The sequence below is a fragment of the Antechinus flavipes genome, chromosome 1 (assembly GCF_016432865.1).
Source record: "Antechinus flavipes isolate AdamAnt ecotype Samford, QLD, Australia chromosome 1, AdamAnt_v2, whole genome shotgun sequence".
In the NCBI taxonomy this organism is placed as follows: Eukaryota; Metazoa; Chordata; class Mammalia; order Dasyuromorphia; family Dasyuridae; genus Antechinus; species Antechinus flavipes.
In genome coordinates this window covers 222471170-222486524 of record NC_067398.1, presented here as the reverse complement: position 1 = coordinate 222486524, position 15355 = coordinate 222471170, and the positions used below count along the sequence as shown (strand labels likewise).

Genomic DNA, 15355 nt, shown 5'->3' with positions numbered 1-15355 from the left:
CTACATCATAATGCTTCTAATTATTTCTAAATAATGATTATTGAATTTTAAGTATTGAATTTAAGTATTAATCTTTTGTAGGGAATGATATGATCTCTATGCAGGTTGTCCCAAAAGTTACTAAAGCTTTAAATTGCAGGAAGACTTTTGGGACACCTAGTACAGCTATAAATATTCTTTTTCTTTCTCTCTCTCCTCACAAGCCTTCCATTTCTCTGTTTCTCTCTTTCAGAAATGCATAGTAATTTAACAAAATTCTCAAACAATGTGCAAAAACAAACCTTACCTTGTGGCTAGATTGTCTCAGATTGTTGTATGAGGGAGTGAGAAAGAAGTCAAGTGACATATTTAGTGTTCTATAGCCAGTCTGAGATAGGATTTGAAAATAGGACTTCCGGAATCTTAAGTCACTACATCAAGCTATCTCTATTAAATTGTGCAAAGTAAGCACTTACTGTTTATTGAATGTAAACAAAATTAATTGAAAGAATTGAATGCAGTTGCTCATTAAAAAAAAATACCTCAATGCAATAGACATTTTTTGAATGTTTAGCACTTTTGGTAACTGAAATAAATAGCTTCCTCAAAAGAAGTAGCATAAGATATTCTCTCAAATCAATTATGCAATAAATGAGGTGAAAATAATTCAAGAAATAATTAAGGCGAATTCATGTGAGCTAGAAAGAAAATTAGTTATTATAGGCCCATAGATGGATATTATTAATAATATGACTGGTTGCTTCATATTTTAACTAACTTTTCTTGCTATCTAGGTCTTAAATTCAGTTGTTTCTATGCTTTTTAAGAGAGGGTTGTCAATTTGTAAATGTAACACATTTTAAAATTACCAAATTTTTTCAATGATTTATTTAAAATATTTATGCTTTCTATAAATTTTGGTGCTTTGGAGCAAAACATGAATTGGCCCATTTAAGGTTTACCAAGTGGCAAGCACTGTGCTTGATCTTGAGATGGAACATAGGACAATAAAAAAAGCATGTCCACTATTTTGAGGATTCATATAATTTCACTGGGAATATAAAAAAGGGCAAATAACAAGAAACAATGACAAATTATTTTACAATTTATGATCTTGGCAAAATATATGGGAAATTACGTATCGATCTGCTCATAGACTATTCAATTTTTAATTCCATGTAGAATTATTATTTATGCAAATATTTCATAAATGACTTTGTTTCTTTCAAATGACACCTGTTCAACTGATGGCAACATTCTATGGCAACAGGTTATTTGAAGAGCCTGAAAGAACTCAATGTGAATTTCAACCATCTGAAGAGTATTCCTCCAGAATTAGGAGACTGTGAAAATCTGGAGAAACTGGATTTGTCTGGAAATCTAGAATTAACGGAGCTTCCATTTGAAGTAAGATATATCCATTTCTATGTGGAGATTTATTTTTATTGGAATTATGGAACTAGTTCATTTTACTTAACATAAAGTACAGGGAGGGATTTGTATAAACTAAAATCTATTTTATTAAAACTACTCATTAATCTGTTTTAATTTTGAGACCATAAAACAATTTATTGAAGAAGGAAATCATTTATAAGGCAGGTTAAAGAAAAAATTACAATGATATCAAACTAGCAAGTATGAAAATTACAGGTTTGAGGGTCAATTTCGTGCTAAATTATTTTATCCAAGGCAAAAGAAGGCAATCAGCTCATCATGAAGCATAATATATCCGTGATGGAAATGGATCTCAGAGAATATCTAGTACCCAAGTACCAGCAAAAAAACAAAAACTTCTATTTTTCTTAGTTTTTTCCAACTGGGGATAAATGAGAGGTTTTGTGAAGATTAAATAAGATAGTGTTTGTAAAGCAAATGTAGCAAAATGTCACATTTTGCTTATAACTGGATTGATCTGTTGAAAATAAGAATAAATCTAAGTTTGGCTGAGGTATGGGGGTGACTATGGAGAGCTGAGATCTGGGAAAAGCACATGTCAAGGAGAGATTCAATGGCAGGAAGGTTTTTATTTTGAATTGTTTTTCAGTTGTGTCTGACTCTTTGTGACCCCGTTTAGGGTTTTATTAACAAAGATACTGGAGTGGTTTACTATTTCCTTCTCCAGCTCATTTTACAGATGAGGAAACTGAGGAAAATAACTTGGCCAGCGTCTTACAGCTAGTAAATATTTGAGGTTGGATTTGAACAAAGGAAGATGAGGCTTGGTATTTTATCCAGTATATCCAGGGAAATGTGGCAGTAATCTGGCCTTGGGAGTGCTATATAGTTTGTCCTGTCCGGCAGGACATCAACAGTGGGTCATCGAAGGGAACCAGGGCCGAGGGGGAGCAAAGGCTCTGTAAGACAATCAGTCTGTAAAGCACCACGTGCTTTGGAATGGAATCGGAGAGACAGAGAGGCAACTCAAGCTTTAAGATGGTGAATGTCTCTGTTTAATGAATGAAGAGAGTTTAATTAAATAGGATTTCTGAGTGGGGGGTTACAATGAGAAGAATGTCGGAACATAGGTGTGGCGGAAATCCTAGAGTATACTGTTATCTAGATCTTGGGCGGAGATGACCGATTTCTTGGGACACACATTATCTAATCTTTAGGAATTTAGGGTGTATGCTAATCTTCTTAGCTCTTTGTCTCCTGCGTCCAAGGACATGGCAATGTTCAAGGACATGGTCTCTTGGCATATCCTCAAGAGTGGTCTCTGGCATATCTTCAAGAGCATGGTCTCTGGCATATCCCCCTTTCTTTATTAATATATAGGTGGGAGGCCTGTCTTAGGCTATGTGGCCGGCATCCATATTCAGTACCCAAGTAATCCGACCTTAAAAGGCCAGAAAAGGGCAGGACCCCTGTCTTAGGCTATGTGGGCGGCATCCGTCCCAGCACCCCAGCATCAAACTTCCAGGGTGTGCTTCTGGAAAACGGGCCCACAATAATCCCGTCATTGGGTGTTCCTGCAGCCAGAGGGTATGATGACCCTGAAATATGGGGCCACAATAATCCCGTCATTGGCTCACCCACAGCTTAACTACCGAATGCGAGGGGGCAATACCTGAGACCAGACCTTGTATGGATATGAGGAGGAGGTGGGGCAAAAGTGCTTAAGGCAAAGTGAATAGGAGCTAAGAGTTCCCATTCTTTCAGGTATATTGAAAAAATATACCAGTTTCCCCAATGTTCTATCTCTACCTCCCCTTTTCAAATGACCATTCCCCATATAAATCCCAAGAGCAAATCAAAATCCCTATACATAACAGACTAATACAGTAGCATTTCCTAAAAAGCCCTCAAACATAACAGCAATAATTACATAGTTTTAACAAATCCATATCAAATCTTAAAACACACAGTAATAGATGATCCAGGCAAGGTTTAACAGTCAGTCAACCATTCCCAAAGTCCCTCATATCAGTCCAAAGTACAGTCGATGCAGGGTCAAGTCCATGGTCTCATTTTAAAACTGCTGCTTCAGGCTGTGAAGTGATAGGCTCTCATTCCTTGTAGAGTGGGTGTGTCATGCTGGCAATCAAAGCTGATCAAAGCTGATCCAGGTTCCAGAAGCAAGTCAATATCTGTAATTTGACCAAAATCTAAAACAAAAACACAAATCTAACACATAAAGATTGGATCAGTCTCAGATAGAAAGACTCAGTTCACCAGACTGTTGCAAAATACGAGGAGGCCAAAATGGATTGGCCAGCAGTTTCCTATGTGACGAGATGAGTTTGCTTTACAGGCCAAGCAAACGGCTGCAGTGTTACAGACCTCTGTTAATTGTCCACTTATGTAGAAACCTTAAAGGAACAAAACACAAATATCCAGTAACAGACAGATGACCAGGCGAAATACTCAGTTGGCCAAGCATTTAGGATACAATGATTACATATAACCAGACTGAAAATAGCAGGGCATGACATAATTGAATTGCATTAACAGTTCTATTGACCATTGCTCTGATCAGAGAGATCAGTTACAGAAGGAAAAATTCAAGAACATAACTATAACATAACCTAAGCAATTGAGTTTTAACAGCTTATCAATCAATTGTCCCATTAACTGTCACAGGGTGGAGCTTTAAAATTCCCAAATAGCATTAGCGAATTAACTCTAAGCCCAAAGACTCCAACAACAGATGTCATCAAATTTCGGATAAATCTTAAACAATTATTTATCATATCCTTATAAGTCATAACAGAAAGCAATTTTGTCTCAGTAAGTTCACAACTTAGAACAATTATCATATCTAGGTAGATGTTACATAAGTGAGCATTATACATACAAATCATTTTGCTTTTAAAATACCCAATACATAGAAAAATATCCCAAATTGCATATTGTAACAAACATTTTCAAAAGGACAAAGAGAAAAAACTATTATGTTCAGAGACCCTTTAAATAACCTCAGAATGACCCAATACAATCAATTTAAACTTTATACAAAAGACCCAATTCCACATAAAAGAATTCAAGAAGGTTTTTTTAACATAGCAATTAAACTCTTAGAAATATTCGTACCAAAGTATGGATCACCTTTACGACCATATCTCTTAACCAAGAAAACCTTTATGAAGAAACAAATATTCAATCAATTAAGCTAAAGTAAGCATGTCCTTAAAAATCACAGTTTGCTGCACTGGCTGTAATCAGTTAAGAAAAAAGCGGCAGGAACATACTCAGGGAGGTGAGGGGCGGAGAAGATTCCATATGGCCATCCTTCCCCCACTCCTGACCCCCTAGAAAAAACTTCCCTCAGGTTCCCCACTCAATTTTCTACATGGGGATCCTATTCAAGATTTAACCCATCAGTTTCCCAATATCAGGTTTCTTCCCAAATCCACCCATTTCCAACTTTCTCTTTCCCTCTGACTACTTACTTAAACAATCTCCTTAAAGAACTTTCCTTCCCAGATACTCCTTTGGTGAAGTAGCAGAAGGCAGTGGGGGTGGGTGACTCCTTCCCCCACCTCTTCACCTACTCCCAAAAGTCTTTCTTTCACCCTTCTGATACCAATCAAACCTTTAATTTCCCTTGCAAATCAGTCCTTCCTAACTCACCTGCATTCCTCTTTCCTTTTCCCATCAAAAACCTGTAAGATTCAACCCTATAGAGAATAATAAACCTCCAAAGATCCACACATGTCCAGCAGAGCTGGTTTTAAAGTATTAACTTGTGTTAACAACCTTCAGAAGGTAACAAACTGAATCAAAGTAATACAGCTGTTTTTAAAAGTTTTACCACATTTCTTCTAGCAGCGATTATCATCTTATCTCTAGAGCTATTTATTGCCTAGGTCAGGCTAAGCTTGAATATTATAGTTCTATACTCTAGCAGGCTTTTCCTTAAAGACATGCAAATTATCCTTAATCATTGTTCTTAAAACTTAACAAAGCTTTTAAATCAGCAAAAACAGATTAGGGGCTTTTTCCAGGATTCCCCACCCTCCGAAAGAAGTATAATTCCTTTTTCTCTTATCTCCCTTCTCACAGGCTGCTGCAGTCAGCCAGAGACAGAGAGAGAGAAAAAAAAAAAAGATTTTTCAAACTTCTTGATATTTTCTAAGCCTGCAATACAGAAGCTGAATCCTTATCTCATACAAGCTTATTTTAATTTTTAACACAGACACACACAGACAAACATGGAGCTCCAATTTACTATGTACAGTTGCAACGTTGTTTTCCAAACAACAACATAACAGACAAACCACACAGAACATGGAACATATATCACACAGACTACACAGACATTCAAGATTTTTTAAAGCATGAGAACAACAGTTTTCTCAATCGTTGACACCTTGTCTGTTTCAGGAGCTGTTCAGTGAATTTGAGTGGTTCGATCTTCTCTTCAGGTTCCAAGGTGTCTTGGTCTCGTAACTGATGATAAAAGATGTGTCTTTTTGTGATCGCAGAATCTACTTGATATTTAACGAAAGTGGTTAGTTTATTAAAGGCCCAAGGGCCAAAAGAAAGGAGAAGGAGTCCCACAAGAGGGCCGAGAATACTAGGGAGAAGAGTGGATAGCAAGGGGGAAGTGGAGAACCAGTTCTTATACCAGGATTCATTTTTTTCTCTTTCCTGTTTTCTTTTTTCCAGACTGTCCCTAACTTTTTGTAGGCTGTTTTCAACAAGGCCAAGTTTATCTGAATAAAAGCAGCATTCCTCCTTGAGGGCTGCACAAAGACCTCCTTGTTGTAAGAAGAGAAGGTCTAAGCCTCTTCTGTTTTGCAGGACGACTTCAGCTAAGGATGCTACTGAGTCTTTAAGGTGTTTAAGTCCTGTTTGTAATTCCTGTAGATCCTTATCTATAGCAGCGCTCAATTGGGAATATTGTTTATCATTTTGTATGAGGGAGGCTATACCCGTCCCCGTTCCTACCGCTCCTAGGCCAAGGAGGACGGTCAGGGTTAATGCAGTAAGGGGTTCCCTCCTGGTCCTGAAATTGCCAGTACTTTTTCTTTCCCAGATATCAAGGAAATCATCGGCCTGGTGTATATTAATATGAGGGAAGAGAAAGACAGAAACGCAGTAATCGCGTTTTTTGATAAAAGATCGGGCATCCAGAAATGTAGTAAGGCCAGCAGAGCAGGCAAAATAAGAGCCGTCAGGAGCGGCCACATATTGCCAAGTCAGGTTGACAGGTATGGTGTGGTTGCAAACGCCTTCAAGCTGTTTGGGAGGAAGCATGTTAGGTCCTAGGAGACAAATTCCAATGAATTGATCAAACTGTTCTGTTAGCCCAGTGGGGTCTTCTATCAAGGACCTCATTTCCTTCTTAAAGGCCCTGACTTCTGTGGTGCTCAGGGGAGCGTTCACAAATCCTATACCTCCTTGGGCTGAAGGAACCTCTCTTAAGGGATATAATTTAGGACTTGGGGTTTTAGTTCCCGGCAAAGGATAATTTCGGATATTTCTTTGAATTTGATCTAATTCCTTCCTTAAAGAGGAGAATGACTCTTTTTGGAGTCCAGGTGGGGTCAATCGAATTAAATCCTCCCGTGCCCTGAGGGGCCCCGGAGGAGCTGATGGGATTAAGTCCTCACCTTCCCTTTCCTAAAACCATGGCTTCTTCTGGGGGTGGGGATAAGTATGGAGGAGGGAGAGATAACAATGGGTCCCATTGCTGGGTCTTTAAAGCTTCCTCCTTCGTGTCCTTTACACTTGGACTCTTACTCAACATTATAGAAGCCCCGGAAAGTCATAGTCCTGCATATAGAACCTCCTCTGGATTAACAGGTTCTTTGTTATTAACCCACAAATTCAGTATTTGGCACACCCAATCTTCAAGGGAGCCAAATTTAGGCCAAATAGTGCCTCCATCAATGTCTTTGTCACCCCAGACAAAGCAGCAATACCTTATCATCTTTTTCTTGCTTTTTCCTTTATATTTTGGCAGTTTGTTCCAATTACTTAATTCGTTTCCCAAGGGACTATCTACCGATATTCTCTGATCATTTTTCTCATTTCTCTCCGCGAGGGCTGGCTGGGACTGGGCCACACCCATTGAATTTGGACGGAATCTAAATTCTAAAAACACCCAAACACGCCAATTGTCGCCAATTGACTCCAGTCACCCTAGAAGGCCTAGCCAAGCCTACCTGTCCAGAGACCTAGAGTTTAAGACTCAGGGCCTCACAGAGTCCTATGAGCGACAAATCCCCCCAAGACTGCAAGAGTTTCCCAGCGAGCTCAAATTAGCCCGGGCATTTGAGCCGCAAGTCAGGGGCCTAGCCCTGCCTTCCATCAACATACATTGTAAAAGGCCGGTCATCTTTCTCAAAAGGCAAGGTGGGAGCGGCCCCAAGTACCTGGGCGAAGTAAACCTTTAGATAAAGAAACTCTAGCCCCAGGAAAAAAGCTTAGCAACAATCATAGTGTGGCCACAAATTAAAATAGTTATTTAAGGCAGTTCTACTTCTGGTCTATGCAATCACACCTGAACTCAAAACTCCCAGCAAATATTATCTGCAGTCCCAAAGGATTTTATCTTCTACATCAGTTATCATTAATCTAGGACTTCAGATAAAATCTAGTTCAAGAATCACAGTAAAGGGTTTACAGCTTATACAACTATCTTTCTTATCTAAGTAGATAGTTTTAAATTTAACATTACACAGATCTTGAAGTTCACAAGTAACTGAACCAAACTTCATATAACTTACAATTGCCCATCAGAGATGACAAATTTTAAGGCATAACTCAGTTACAAATTACCCAATACCTCTATAAAACACACCATCTAAGTAGGAAGGTAAACTATCCCATCTTAGTCCCTCAGTAACTTCTCAAAGAATGGAGGAGGGAAAACAGGGAACAAGTCTAGAGAACATAGAAAAGCACACAGGAAAGGCAGACTTCTTTCCTAAGGGTATTCACCGAATTCTTGAATGGCTTCAGTTTCTCTCATTTACTCATTTCTTGCTGCAGTCAAGGAATGAGGAGAAAGCCATCTTCTAAAGAATTTAATTTGCCTTGACCTAAAATTTTATTCCCCAGCCATCATTCCAAAGGTCTTTCTTGAAGCTGCAACCTGGCCAGGGTTGGAGCCCAGGAAAAAATCCTTTGTTGGCAGGGACATAGAATGCCAATCCAGAAAAGAATAGAAACCAAGTGTGCTAAGAGCAAAAGGTTTTAGGACTAAGAAAATTAGGAGCAAAAAAGTTCCCACCTGTAGGGTTAGGTAGGAAAGTGTGAGACAGACAGACCTAGCCTGGCTTACCTAGATTATCTCTCCATAAGCAGCTAAGAAAGTTTTAAGTAGTGCCCTGAAGCTAAGAAAAAAACCGAGAGCAGTTTAAAATCCCATCTTTGTAGACAGCCTTGATGACCAAATCAGGGAAACTGAGTCCCGTTTAAATGTATAGGACGAGCACACGTCCCGAGGGCTAGAAGCTGCGGCTTTAAGAGCCAGGTAAATGTCTGGAAGGGGCGCGGCCCACTTGTCCAAATTGCTAGCAAATTTCTATTTTAAAAGTTGGTGATAACCTTTCCGGAGATTAGAGAAGATTAAGATTGAGTCCCCAATCTCCCCACTGTACAGTAACCCCAAGGAGAGGGCAGGATAGGAGCATTTAAACGACAGGTTGCCAAGCCACATGGGAGAGGTCCGAACCAGGCCTCGAGTTCTACACTCCCCACTCCATGTAAGAAGGGGAAGAAAAGGCCAGAACGAGGGTGGGGGAGGAAGAGATGCCATCTTACCCAGCGCAGTGCGTCTTGAATGGCGAGGGCTCCTCTGGCGATTCCACGCTGGAACTTGAAGGCAGGGCAGCTCATCTAAGTCCCCAGATCTTACTGGGAGAGCAAAACCTGAAGGGAAGACTGCTTACCCCTGTCCAGGGAGTAGCTGCCGTGGGCAGAGACATTCTCTAAACTCACCCCAATTTAGTGACCTTTCTCCTCGTGGCTACAGCCTGACCATTAGAGACTCCATTGCATTTAACAGTGGAGTGGGAGAAGGGCTCAAACACAGCTCCTTTTAAGTTTCTCCGGCTATCTCCCCAGAACAGAGCAAAGAGAGCGCTGGCCTGGGACCCCCGAGAAGGGTAAGGTCCCCAGAACGGCCACATGACCAGGGTGGTGTTAAAGAGACACTTCCTCTCGTGTCTCAACAGTTCCTGCTGGAGAGCAGGACTATCTGGTGACAGGAAAAAAAGATTAGAAATGCATTGAGATGCAAAGGAAGGGCCTTTCTCTCTCTAAAGGATTTGGTCTGTGGGAGTTTCTTCAAGCAAAGCATCTGCTCCAGGAAAAGACTTTAGAGACAGGGGAGTGTCTAGATCAAAGAAGCCTTTTCACCTGAAATGGAAGTAGGGTGAGACGGAACACAGATATTCTCCCCACTACCTTTAGAGATAGAGTGAGACCAAAGAAAGAACGCAGATTCTTCCCGGAAGAATACTGCTTGAACAGCTCAAAACCCAGATTGGTTCTGAGTGTGCCCCAAATGTTGAGGTCTAGCTTTGGGGTACCTAAACGAAATTAGGGTTAAGGTCTAGTGGCAGGTTTGGGGTATTTCAAGCGAAAAGGATCTATGGACGGCGCAACATATTTTCTTTGTAAAGGGGCCACTGGTCAAACCAGACTGGAGTGTTTTGATCTTATCCGCCTGCAGGCTGGGCGGACCAGTGGCCCTTATAAAAAATGGTTCTGAAAACCAAGGCCAGCACGGCCAGGGTACGGCTGTACTTGTAAAGGCTGATTGCTACCTTGGTTATTTTTCCCTAATCCTAGTTGAGGGAGAAAACCCTGGCTTAGCATTTGTCTTGTGACTACAAAATTGGGGCTGTACATAATAATACCCATTTGTGAGAGAATATCTCTTCCCCATAGGTTAATAGGTAGATTAGGAACTATGTAAGGGCGGACAGTGCCCGTATTTCCCTCAGCGTCTTCCCAAATTATCTGAGGACCCGGGGGTAATTGCCGAACCTTGCCGTTGTTAGAGGCTCCTTCAATGACTTCATTAATTAATGCCCAGAGGGGGAAAACATTTACAACGTTTGGCCCTTCTCGTTTTAGGTCTCGGCCAACCTTCTGCCATTTCCGGGGTGTATTTCAGGGCCATTTACAATAAACCAAGGACAGACCTTAACTATGTATATAAAGAATTTTATAAGGTCCTTCTTTTTTACTTTTATGCCTCTTTCCTTAAGATTTCCTTTAAGATCTTTAAGGAATATTTGTTCTTTAGATAAATACGATTCCATATTACCGACAATCGCTAAAACTTACCTCTACCCTTATGGGGTTCCGTAGAGACCGTGAATTCTCTCCCGGAATGCTCGGGGGCGATGTCGGGCCGAGGTCCACTTAGAGCCCCACGTTGGGCGCCAGTTGTCCTGTCCGGCAGGACATCAACAGTGGGTCATCGAAGGGAACCAGGGCCGAGGGGGAGCAAAGGCTCTGTAAGACAATCAGTCTGTAAAGCACCACGTGCTTTGGAATGGAATCGGAGAGACAGAGAGGCAACTCAAGCTTTAAGATGGTGAATGTCTCTGTTTAATGAATGAAGAGAGTTTAATTAAATAGGATTTCTGAGTGGGGGGTTACAATGAGAAGAATGTCGGAACATAGGTGTGGCGGAAATCCTAGAGTATACTGTTATCTAGATCTTGGGCGGAGATGACCGATTTCTTGGGACACACATTATCTAATCTTTAGGAATTTAGGGTGTATGCTAATCTTCTTAGCTCTTTGTCTCCTGCGTCCAAGGACATGGCAATGTTCAAGGACATGGTCTCTTGGCATATCCTCAAGAGTGGTCTCTGGCATATCTTCAAGAGCATGGTCTCTGGCAATAGTTCCACAAACAATGCTGACTATCAGATAACAAAATGTTGTAATAACAAAGTTTCTGAGACAATATGAGGTATACTCCTCATTATTAACTCCACTCCTCAAACTTATCTCTAAGCCATAGAATTCAAGAATGAGGTGCATACCAAACTGCTCTTCAACCCCAAGTCCAAGACCACTCCTCAATTCTACCTCTAAGCCATAAAATTAGCATATCAGTGACATGAAGCACCTGATCTCTCTTATTTTCAGTGTGGATATTATTAATATTTGATTAATGAGTAGTTTTAATAAAATAGAGTTTAGTTTATACACCAGAAAAATTAAGAAGGAAAAATGGAAGGATTGCAATTTGTGAGATATGATTCTGCAAAGTTTCAGTACTAATTGTGTGTGTGTGTGTGTGTGTGTGTGTGTGTGTGTGTATAAGTGTATGTGAATACTGGAGTTCATCCCATCACTGACATTGTTTACTATATGTTATCTTGGGCAAGTCCTTTAATACCTCTGGATCTCAGTTGCCTCATTTGTAAAATGAAGACTGTGTACTAGATGATTTGTTAGATCTGTTTCTGTTCTGGATATATTATGTTTCATGATGAGCTGGTTGTCTTCTTTTGCCTTGGATAAAAGAACTTTTTAGCAAGAAATTGACTTAAACGTCTCTGTAATTTTTATACTTGCTAGTTTGATGTCATTGTAATTTTTTCTTTAACCTGTCTTACATTAAAATCCTAAATGATTTCCTTTACATGTCTTCAATAAATTGTTTTATGGTCTCAAAAACAGGCATTTTCTACATGTGATAAAAATGGGAATGGAGAAAGAAGAGAGACTGATTATTGAAGATATAATTCAGTTCCTAGAGTTCTGATGATCTCATAAACCTTTGTAATACAGTTAGAAACTTTAGACTGAATTATAGTCACCCAATTAATCTCTCTGAACCTATTATCTATTGTCTTATCACTGTCTCCACTTCCATTTTTCTAAGTACAAAACCACAGTAAAATTAGAACATAACCCTTTCAAATAGGGTGAAATTCGCCTGCATCTTAATAAAGTGGGTTTGACAAGGGAATTGGACTTTAATGCAGAACTAGATAGAATGATGTCTTAGGGTTCCTTATTACTTAACATTTTCATAGCACTTTATGCTTGTAATTTAAAACACATTTTTCATAAGTGTTTACTTGCAAATTTTTATAATGGTTCAGCTATAATGGGGAGGAGAAGGTGAAAAGCACAGCTTCTATGTGCCAGGCACTGTGCTATGTGCTTTACAGATATTGTTCATTTAATCTTCATAAAAATCTCTCAATTACCGCCATTTGGGGGAAAAAAAAAACTAAGAAAAATAGAAGGTTTTTTTTTTTTTTTTTTTTTGAAAGGAATTGGCCCAGGGTCATACAGCAGTAAATGTCTGAGGTCATATTTAAATTTGTGTTTTCTTGACTGCAGGCCCAACTCTCCATCCTTTGTAATAACTAATTTCCCAATGCTTTTCAATGTTGTTTCTTAAAATAAATCTTTATTGATATTTTCTATCTCTTATATCATCATCGTTTCCTATGAATTCCTCCCCCTCCCAGATAGCTATTTCATTTGACAAATAGAGAAAGAAAGGTCAGCATACCAAAGCAATATATTGAGAAAATCCAACAACACATGCAGGGTATAATACCTATGGGTCTCCTATCTCCAAGAAGAGATAGGTTATGGATGTCTTCTTATTTTTCTTCATTTGAATTCTCATTGATCTTTATAATTATGTTACAGTTGCTTTTTATTTTCACTATATTTATGGTAGTTATCATTTATATTATTTTCTTAACTCTGCATACTTCACTCTGTATCAGTTCATATACAAATTTCCATGCTTTTATGTGTTCATTACACATACTATTTTTAAAATTTTAAATTAATTTAATATTTTCCTCAATTACATTTAAAACAAATTTTTACACTTTTTTTTTTGTTAACACTTTTGAGTTCCAGATTCTCTCCATTACGCCCAACCCCAACTCTTATGCAAAACATTTCCATAAAAGTCATGTTGTGGAAGAAAACATAGATCTCCCACCCTAATAAAGAAAACCCTAAAATTAAAGAGAGATAGAGACAGACAGAGAGATAGAGACACACAGAGACACAGAGTGTATGCTGCCATCTGTATTCAGACACAATCAGTTCTTTCTTTGCTTATAGATAAGATTTTTTTTTATCATATTTTCTTCAGAGTAGTCATAGATTATTGACTACTGAGAACAGCAAAATCATTTACAACTGGTCATCCCAGAGCATTGCTGTTATTTTGTATAGAGAGCATTTCACTTTGCTTGGGTTCATGGAGGACTTTCCAGGTTTTTTTTTTTTTTTTGTTCTTAAAACATCCTGCTCATCATTTCCATACAATAATATTCCAAGACAATCACATACCAAAATTTATTCAGTCAGTCCTCAGGTGATAGGCATCTGCTTAGTTTCCAACTTTTTGCCCTGAGAAGAGAACTGCTACAAATATTTTTGTACATATGTCTTTTTCTTTCCCTTTTTGATCTCTTTTGCTATTCATCCCTAAAAGTAGTATTGCTAGGTTAAAGGATATGCATGAATTTATACCCCTTTGGGCACAGCTCATATCTTTTGATCATTTATCAATTGGGACATATCTCTAATTTTTTTATAAATTTGACTCAGTTTCCTCTATGTGTGAAAAATAAGGCTTTATCAGAGAAACTTGTTTCAATATTATTTTTACAATTGCTTTTGCTAACTATTCTCTCATTTATTCTGTTCTCTCATCATGACCATCCTAAAAAGTGTTTTACTATTGACCACTCCCTCCCCCAATATGCCTGCTCTTTTATCACTTTCTCCCCTTCCCATATCCCATTTCCTTTCTTTTTTTTTTTTTTTTTTTTTTTTTTCTGCAGGGTAAGGTAGATTTCTATATCTATATTGAGGCACATTATTTCTTTCAGCACAATAATATCCCACAATTTGTTTAGTTGTTCCCCAATTCTCAGGTATCTATTTTGCTTGCAGTTTTTATCTATTACAATATATGCTGCTAGAAATAATCTGCAGCATATGAGTACTTTTTTTTTCTTATTAATGTTGAGATTCAAAGAAATCCCAAAAGGTTTGGGTTTCAGACTAATGTCTCAAGGTGTCTCTAAAGAATTTGCAGAATTCTCCAAGTAAAGGGGCAAAGTTGTTGTAATTGTAGTACCAATTGAAACAGGCTAAGTTCCAAAAGAATTTAGCAAAGAATCAGGAGCAAGAAGATACATTTAAAGAAAAAAAGAGAGATCAGGTGCTTCATGTCACTGATATGCTAATTTTATGGCTTAGAGGTAGAATTGAGGAGTGGTCTTGGACTTGGGGTTGAAGAGCAGTTTGGTATGCACCTCATTCTTGAATTCTATGGCTTAGAGATAAGTTTGAGGAGTGGAGTTAATAATGAGGAGTATACCTCACATTGTCTCAGAAACTTTGTTATTACAACATTTTGTTATCTGATAGTCAGCATTGTTTGTGGAACTATATAACACTCCCAAGGCCAGATTACTGCCACATTTCCCCTGGAAGCTGCATCCCATCATTAATAACTTCCTAGGAGTACAAGCTCAGTAAAGGAGTTTCTGAACAAAAGAGCATAAACATTTTAGCCACTTTATTTGATATTCCAAATTGCTTTCCAAAATATTCTTTACCATTTCATAGCTTCATCAACTACATATTAGTGAGCTCATTTTTTTTTTTTTTTTGGCCACCACTACAATATTGACTGTTGCTATTTTGGGGGATCATTTTTGCCAGTTTGCCAATTTAGAAGGTACAAGATAAAACCCCTGGCTTTTTTGTTTGTTTGTTTTGATTTGTAAGTGTCTTAATTATTAGTGATCTGGAGCATTTTTAAATGCTTGTCAATACTTGGCACTTTCTTGTGAGAACTATTTATATCCTTTAAACTTTTTTCTATTGGGGAATGGCTATTTTTAAAAATATATGTACATATATATCCACATATACACACATGTGTGTATATGCATACACACAC

At 38.5% G+C, this 15355-nt stretch overlaps 1 protein-coding gene across 1 annotated transcript in view; it reads left to right on the top strand.

Moving 5' to 3' along the window:
* The window catches only part of LRRC2 (leucine rich repeat containing 2), a 193424-nt gene that overhangs the window by 110854 nt on the left and 67215 nt on the right, over positions 1–15355 (top strand). Inside the window, exon 5 of the mRNA XM_051996718.1 lies at positions 1250–1386. Coding sequence (XP_051852678.1) covers positions 1250–1386 — 137 coding nt within the window. The remainder of the gene's footprint in view (positions 1–1249; positions 1387–15355) is intronic.